General features: G+C 39.7%; 1 protein-coding gene across 1 annotated transcript in view; it reads left to right on the forward strand.

Moving 5' to 3' along the window:
• The window catches only part of CDCP1 (CUB domain containing protein 1), a 57,283-nt gene extending 49,431 nt beyond the window's left edge, over positions 1-7,852 (forward strand). Inside the window, exons 8-9 of the mRNA XM_025200295.1 lie at positions 2,645-2,726; positions 4,321-7,852. Coding sequence (XP_025056080.1) covers positions 2,645-2,726; positions 4,321-4,786 — 548 coding nt within the window. The 3' untranslated portion in view covers positions 4,787-7,852. The remainder of the gene's footprint in view (positions 1-2,644; positions 2,727-4,320) is intronic.
• Positions 7,853-8,677: the final 825 nt, after the last annotated feature.

Consider the following 8,677-nt stretch of genomic DNA (forward strand, 5'->3'; position numbering starts at 1 on the left):
CTGCAGCTTAGCTAGTCATTCTCCGGTCTGTATTTATGCATTCAGTTATTCTGTCCCAAGTGCAGGACTTTGCACTTGTCCTTGTTGAATCTCATCTAATTGCAGATCATTTCTCGAGCCTGTTCAGGTCATTCTGGATCTGAGCTCTACTCTCCAGAGTATCTACAACACCACCTAACTTGCTGTTGTTCACAAATTTTGTTAAGTGTGCCCTTGACCCATTTATCCAAAGCCATTAATGAAGATATTAAATAATACCAGACCTAGAACAAACCCCTGGGGAACACCACTTGATACCTCCTCCCAACTAGTATTGAACCATTGATGACTGCTTGTTGAGCACCATGATCCAGCCAGTTGTGTCCATCTGTTTAGTACTTTGATCTGGTCTGTATTTCCTAAGCTTGTTAATAAGGAATGTCAGGAGCAACCATGTCAAAAGCCTTGCTAAAGTCGAGGCTTATCACATCCACTGTTCTCCCCTATCTACAGTGCTTGTTATACTTTCATAGAAGGAAATCTGGTTCATCAGGCATTACTTACTCCTGGTAAATCCATGCTGGCTGTTCCTGCTCCCCTTGTTCTCCTTCAGGTGTTTCACAAGGAATTCCTTTAGGACTATCCATGATCTTTCCAGGTGTAGAGGTCAGGCTGACTGATCTGCAGGTCCCCAGATTCTCCGTCTTCCTTTTCTTAAGGATGGGAACTAACTATATTTGCTCTTCACCAGTTATCTGGGACCTCGCTTGACCTCCACAAGTTCTTAAAGAGGATGGCAAATGGCTCTAAAATGATTTCAGCCAATTCCTACTGTACCCTAGGGTGCATCCCATTTGGCCCTGATGACTTGAAAGCATCTAGTCTTCTAAGTAATCCCTAACCTGTTCTGCCATTACTTTAGGCTGTTTGTCTCCTTCCCTGCCTTTGCTACTAACTTCTGGTAGCTGCCCCTATTTGTGAAGCCTGATGTAAAAAAAGGGCATTAAATACTTCAGCCTTCTATGCATCATCCGTAACTAGATTGCTGCCTTCTTTCTGTAAGGAACTTCTAGTATCTCGTGTCTTCCTTCTACTTTTGACATTCTTTTAGGATCCCTTTTTATTGCCTTTTATGTTCCTTGCCAGCTGTATCTCAAATTTGCCTTCCTAGTTTGCTCCTACCATGCCTGTGCAATATTCTTATACTCTTCTATAATACTGTGACCAATTTTTTCTTTGACGATGCTGCTGCCTAGGCAGGGGTGGTCTCCTACTGCATTTCCCATTCTTCCATTGCCTGGGATAATTCATTCCTGTGCCCGTAAGAGGGCTTCCTTAAAGTACAGCCAACTTTCCTTGAGTCTTTATCCTCTCAGACTTGCCTCCTAGGGGGTCCTACCCACCAGTTTCCTGAGTTTGCTGAATTCTGCTTTCCTGAAGTCCAGTGCCTTTATTCTGCTGCTTTCCTTCCTTCTTCCCCATAGGATCTTGCACTCTACCATTTTGTGGTCACTGTCACATGACAGCATGTGGAAGCTGCTGCTGCTACCCACCACCCTATGCTGTCGCTGCTCTGTGTGTGGCTGCTGCCACCCTCCCCCGTTCCACATCCGGCAACGCACCAAACCCCTTTCCCTGCTCGACTCGTGTCCAGCTGTGCATGCACCCTCACATGTCTGACTGCTGGGGGTACACATTAAAAAAGGTTTAAAACCCCTGTTCTAGATGAAAGACATGCAAGGTACTATAACTGTTACTGTTAAAATACTCTCCAAGCTAGAAATGAGGTTTTCAACATATTGAATAAAAAAGTTTTCTACATGTTTTAAGGAGACATTAGGATGGGCAGAGCTTGAAGTGTCCAAAGCAGTATGCTCAAGCAGAATAGCCGAGCTAGATCATAGTCCTGTGAGCTGTTCTACTGTACTTAATAGATTATCATGTAAGTAAGGGCTGCTGCGATAACAATGTTGCTTGATCAGGTCCTCGGTCATTAAACAGGTCTGTGACCTTAGGAGTAGAAAATGCTGCTTGACTTTCTTGTGCCTTCTGGGCATGCTGGCTTTTAAATATATCTTTAAATACATTGTGAAAAAAAAATTAGTGTCATCTTACTTTTACAGCTAGTTGCCACATTGTTCAGGTAATACATTGTCCTTCACTCCAGAAGAGACTCATTTAAGAGTCTTTAATTTGCTTGCTTATTTTTAATTAAAATAGACTATTCTCACAGACTGCTAACCTTAAGCTATGTCCATCTGGTAAGCTTGCTGTTTCTGGTGGTACAGCTTTCACCAAACGCTCTTGCCTACCCCACACCAGTGATGGACTAATTTGCACAGCTAAGCATCAGTGCCACTCAGCTTACCCAGAAGGTAATTAGCCTACCCACACAGCCATTGCTACGCTGCTTCCATTTTAGGTGGCAACTTAGCTCCTTTCCACCTTAACTCTTGCCCCTTCTTCATGCCTCTGGATGATTGGATGGGGGAAGTATGTGACATGTACAAGGCAAGTTTAGCAGCAAAGGAGCTATCACTTCTCTACCCAGAGCTAGCACATTGAGTAGCAGTGAAATGACTCCATCTGGCAGTTGGTTTTCAGGAGAAGGAGACTGTCTCACCTCACTGATTGCTTTATTTCTCTCTCTCCTTTCTTTTTATAGATTTGGTGGTGATAATTGCTGCAGTGGTGGGGGCTGGACTACTCATAGCCATTGGATTCATCATCTGCTGCATTAGGAAGAAGTATGTTCCTTACTTGAGATACTGTGTTAGACACATTTTAAAAAAGAGTTTTTTGTATGGGTCCAATCCTTATTTCTTGCATTAGATAGATAGTTGATCCATGAGGTGGGTCTGGGATAAACAGTGGGACATGGAGGGCAGGCAAGTACAACAGATTGTTAAACAAAAAAACAGAGGGAGATGGAGAGAGACTCCTGTACTAATGCTGTTGCAATGTATCATTGTAAATAACTTCTTACAAGGTGTTTTTTCAGTAGCATTGGTCTCAGTTTTTTGTGCGATTTCACCAAAAATAGGTATCAGCTGAATTTCATTAGAAGTGATCAAGTTAATTTAGCTGTTCTCTCTGAAAATTCTATACAGTCATTTTTCAAACAAGCTTCCCTGTTTTGCTTCTGATACATCATATAAATTATGAAATAATAGGATTGGTTTGTGCATCACTACTTTGAATAGCGTGCAAGAACAGAATTGATTTCCTAATCCTGGATTTAAGGAAGTTACATTCTGATGAGTCAGTACTGTTAGGTTACTGCATAGTTATAGAGGGCTGTTGCCTACAGGCAAAACAAACTGGAGGCATCTTCAATATGCAGTGAGAAGAAGGTGGAATGTACAGGAGCCAGATTCAGCAACATCCAGCTAGCTTCTATGCCAGCTCCATAGCAAATTCTCTTTGGTTTGGCAGAACCTGGATGAGCATTTTTAGCTAAAATTTGAGCTCTTTGGGTAGCGAAAATACTCATAACTTCATTCAAACGAGCATTCTTATTAGAGCCAGGGAAGTAGCACATGCACATTCAGTGTTCAGAGATGCGTGTCCTAAATTTGGTGAAACTGTCAAGAAGTTGTGCTGCACAATGACTACAGTTGTGCAAAAGCTTTTCACCTGAAGCAAAACTAGATAATTTGTGGGCTTCTTCATTAGTTTGACCTTGGGCATAAAGTTCAGGGCATTTTACCTTTTTATAGCAAAGTTTTATTCCTTTAAACTCCCTTGCTACCTGCAAATGCTCCTCTGTCCTGTTGAGAAAATACTTGGAGTTTTAGGCTTGAAGGACACACAACTTCAAAAAACCCTCCCCAAGGAAACTTTGTGCCTAGGGGTCTACCCGCATTTGCAAGGAAAATAATTTTTTTAACTTGTCAACTAGATCCCTGCTGTTTGCTTATCTCAAACAACATTAGGCCAGATTTTGTAATGGCCTGATAAGTCTTTAACTGCCATTGATGTCTGTGAGTGAAATGGGCCTCACATGCTGTAGGATCAAATTCACTGTGGACTACTAGCATTTCCATTACAAACCTCAAGATGGATGCCATTGGGATTACTAAAACCCTAATAGAACTAAATATCGTGTCTAATGCTATTTGATGCTCTGTTATACACAAGATGTTGTTCTCTGCTGCTGTGCATACAGTGGCTTCTAAGAGAGGTTAATTTATGGTACTTCTAGTATTTAATATTGAGAGTACAGAGCCTACAATCTATATGAGTTGGCTAGCAACAAATGATTCCCAATGTAGAGTTTAAATGCACAAGCAGTGTACTATTCATAGTGTTTCTCATGCACTAATCTTGCCTTTATACCAGGAAGAAGAAAAACCAGAATCCTGCAGTGGGGGTGTACAATGCCAATGTGGGGGTGTACAATGCCAACATCAATACTCGAATGCCTGGAAAACAGGCCTTTTTCAGAAAGAGGAGGGAAGACAACAACTCCCATGTTTACGCAGTCATTGATGAAGCCATGGTCTATGGACACTTGCTGAAGGAATCCAAGGGATCAGTTGATCCAGAAGTAGATGTGTACCGGCCTTTTGATGGACCCATTGGTGATGTACCACCTACCCCACCTCCTCTCTCTTTCAGGAAAGAGGCTAAGGTGTCTGATGCACAGGACCTTCCATCCTTGACACTGACAGACACTGAAATCTACACTTTTGCACACCATAAGCCAGAGGACTCCCAAAGTAATGGAGACACAAATTCAAAGAGTAATGGAGACATGAGCATGTCCTTGCTGGAAAATAAGGAACAGGAAGGGTCTATGGAATAACGTGTGCAAAAACATGTGACTAGTGTGGAAATGGGAGAAGAAAACTCTATGAAAGGAAGTGCTCTCTTGTATGCTATAGAGGGAGGAAAAACAGAAGAGGAGACTTTTCAGCATGTTTTGACATGGGATATATATATTTTAAAACCTCAACTGGTTGTTTTCAATTTTGAATGAACGTTTAGCAAACCTAGCAATAGTGTATGCTATTCATGAATATAGGTGCTCCTCTTTTGGAAACAGCAAAGATATACCTTTTCTTTTCCTGTAAAGCCATGGATTATTATAAGAGATGGATTATTAGAATCACAGGAAATGATTTTTGCTGAGAAATGGAACTCGGAGACAAAAAATGCTTCCTGAATGTCTTTGATGTTGGAAGATTGTGGCCCACACCACTGACTCAAGCAGCTCTGAAGTATTGGGATGTTCTTATTGAAAGTTGGCTCATTTCCCTAATGTCTGAGCCTAGGAGGGCATAATGTATGGCATTTCCTTCACCTGTCTCCCAAATTAGCTAAAGCAGCTTATTCGTATAAGTAACTGAAAAGCAGCATATGCAGCTAACCTGTGGTTTGCCCATGGACATTATTGTGGGTTTCTGCTCTTGTGGTCCAGAACCAGGGGTATAATTTTCTCATCTTCCAGTAAGTGGTAAACCATTTTGGTAATATTGTGTACGTCAACAGTGAAGATCACCTATTTGCCTTACTTTTTGCAAAACCAGTAATTTTTGAGAGCATAAAAACTCCCACTCAGAAGTCAATGGAATTTTTATCTTCCTATCTGTCATGTTCTTAGTCCTACTACTAACAGAGGATGCTATGAAGAAATAATCATGGGGCAAGTCTTTGTGTTTGAGTTGCAAGAGTTGTTTACTTTTTTGACTTCCGTAGATAAAGTGAAAAAATGTGTTCCACTTAGAACATGTAGTCATATTGGGTGCACAGGTATAGGTGAACCTGCAGAGATTATCTAGATATTTATTACAACTTTAGGTTGGGATTTTCAAAAGCGTTTAAGTGGCATAGGAGCATAGCTCTTGTTAACTTCCAATGGAACTTGTGTTCAAAAGCCATTTTAGGTGCTGCTTTTGACAGCCTCACACTACAAAATTAATAGAATTTAATTTGAAAAACCTTGGTCAGCCTGCACTTTAGTGGATATACAATTTAAAACCATAGCCAGATTTATAGAATTAAGGATTCACAAAACAAACCTGCAACTGCCTTCTTAATTTACATATGCAGCTTTCAAAATTCCACACGAGAGTCAGGTATTTTCACACAGTCAGAAGTTTACCCATTAACACATCAAAGTGCCTAACTTGCCTGCCTATACAGTTACTTTGGTTGCTTGTGCCCTTTTGCACATGGCTCTGGACTTGACAATTTGAAGATCTAGTTCCACATGTCTGCCATGAGCTGTCACTGGTATAGCAATATTAGAAGTATGGCATAATTAATAGAATAAATGTTATAACTTGCTGACAGTAACTTTTATGCAATAAGCAATCATAATAGTCTCAGGCTGAAGTCCTGGTCTCATTGGATGAGGACTTTAATTAGACAAAGATTCCACCATTTGTTTTAAATGTTTTTGCATCCTAATTACCAGTAGCCATTCATTCTACTTGAACCAGTAGCACTTTCATACAAATGCCACACATGAAGTAATTTCCCTGCAAAATTGCAAGTAACAGATTGTGAGAAACGTCAGCTGTGTGTGCCTTTATTTATGTACTAAAGATGTTCTGCTCATCTTTAGCACTGTCAATGGAGAAATGTGCTTGTTTATATCCCTCTCTACTTGTATATCGAGACACCAGGGTATTTTAATGCCATTTGAAAATTTCCTCTTTGGTCTTTAATTCCCAAAATAGCTATGGTTATTTTTGTCAGACAACTGAATTTCTACCGTCTTTTTTTTATCAGTGCAGTTTAATAATTCTGTCTCCACCTGGACAACATTACTTGATCTGTCTCCTTTTTTGACGGGGGGAAATGTTGAATGATTTTTTTTTTTTTAAATATACAAATATGCAAAGCCATGTCATCACCTGCCTGTAAATCTTTGCAATTTATTAGGCAAGATCCTGTAGTTTGTACTTTGGGTAACAAACTGCAAAGTATGCAGTATAGACCAATTTTTTCTTTCCGGCTTTTTGCCAGCGAGCCATCTGGTTTTTATTTAACATTTTAACTAAATTTTTGGTACAAAATTGATGTTGAAATGTGTTTAAACTTCTTTCCTAAACTGAGGTTTATTTATTTTCACTTAATTTATTTTGCTGCATATAAAGACTGGGAATAAAAACATTGCCCTGATTTTTTTATTATTTGGTAGGTTTAAATTTCAGTTCAAAAAATATAATAAAGAGAATTACATTTTGAGCCTGGATGAGTTACCAGTGCATTTTTTTTTTTCCTTTGGTAAATTTAATTTGCAAAGTAGCTAGGGTGGAGTTAAATGATGAAAACTTCAGAATGTCTTTGATCATTCTTGAATGATCATCTGGGTACTTCAGAACGTAGCATACAGCTGCAGTTCTGCTAATTTCTGGCATTAGCTGTCTTCACATCAGCAAATCACACAGGAATGAATTTGACACTTCAGAGTACACTAACACAGCTAATAGTGCATATAAGTTGCACTCAACAGCGGTTTCCTGCAAGATAATAGATGTTGATTTCTGGGACAAGTTCCCTTTCCTAAGGGGGGAAAAAATATCACATCAGCTAGCACGTAAGTCCAGTCTTTATACTTCATGCTGGCAAAACTACTGTTGATGGGAGCATTCTTTACAGAGACAAGATAAGATCAGCTCTGAGTATTTTTATATTTGACAGCCATATAGCAAAGAGAGAATCTCATAGAATAAGAGTGTATTGCTTTGGAACCCTGCTAACTTATTTGTTGACTGTATATATCACGTTTTTCTTTTACCCTTGTACCCCATTAAATTCTTTTTTTTTTAAAAAGTGTTTCGATATGTGTTCATATTCTATATTCTTCTGTATTATGTTTTTTAATTTTTATATGCGACTGAATAAATGATCCATTTTCTTGGCGGGGTGTTTGTAATTATTTAGCCCAAATTGACAGAGGCCCTGAGTTACAATGCAGCTGCTTTTGTGAGAATAGCACAAAAATACACCTCACTTCACATATTTGATCCCAAACTGGTCCTTATTAAAATACATATGCAACTTTAAAAAAAAATAAAGTGCATGGTATTTGTATTCATAGCTGCTTTCTTGTTTTAGTTTGAAGTAAATGTCATGCACATGAGGAAAAAAACAGTTTAAAAGCCCTGGAAATATCCACAGCAGAACTGCAGCTTGAGCAGTGGCAATCAAAGCTTCCCACATCACTCCGATGATGGGCTTCAACTGATAATGAGACACTCCAAGTATATGAGAGATGCTGAATTGGTAAGGGCTGACTGGATATATCTCCTCTGAAATGTTACATTTCTTATGAATTAAAATGTAGATTCTGGAGCTGGAGTAAAATTGCTGTACCTCACGGGCCCTGGTTACTACCAGCCTGTGATGCTTCTGAACCTGTGGTGTCTATCAAAAGATGAAAATGTTGATTTCTGGGCAGATATGCAATTGCTCCTCATTTCTGCAAAGAAAATACACCAGGATGGTTGTGTGGCTGTAAGATTCCTTCCTTCAATGTAAACAGCCTTCAGCCCTATGATTCCTCTATGCTGACTTCTAAAGATACAGTGGTGGGTTGAGGGTAGGGAGTTTGGGGGGGGGTGTGCAGCATTCAATTTTGCTCAGAACACAGGAGAGCCTGGGATACATTTGGTGATCCCTTGAGTTGCTTGGGGTCACAAGGTCCTATCAAAGTAAGCCTCATTCTATTGGCTTTTTTGTCTAC

The sequence above is a fragment of the Alligator sinensis genome, unplaced genomic scaffold (assembly GCF_000455745.1).
Source record: "Alligator sinensis unplaced genomic scaffold, ASM45574v1 scaffold54_1, whole genome shotgun sequence".
Lineage (NCBI taxonomy): Eukaryota > Metazoa > Chordata > Crocodylia > Alligatoridae > Alligator > Alligator sinensis.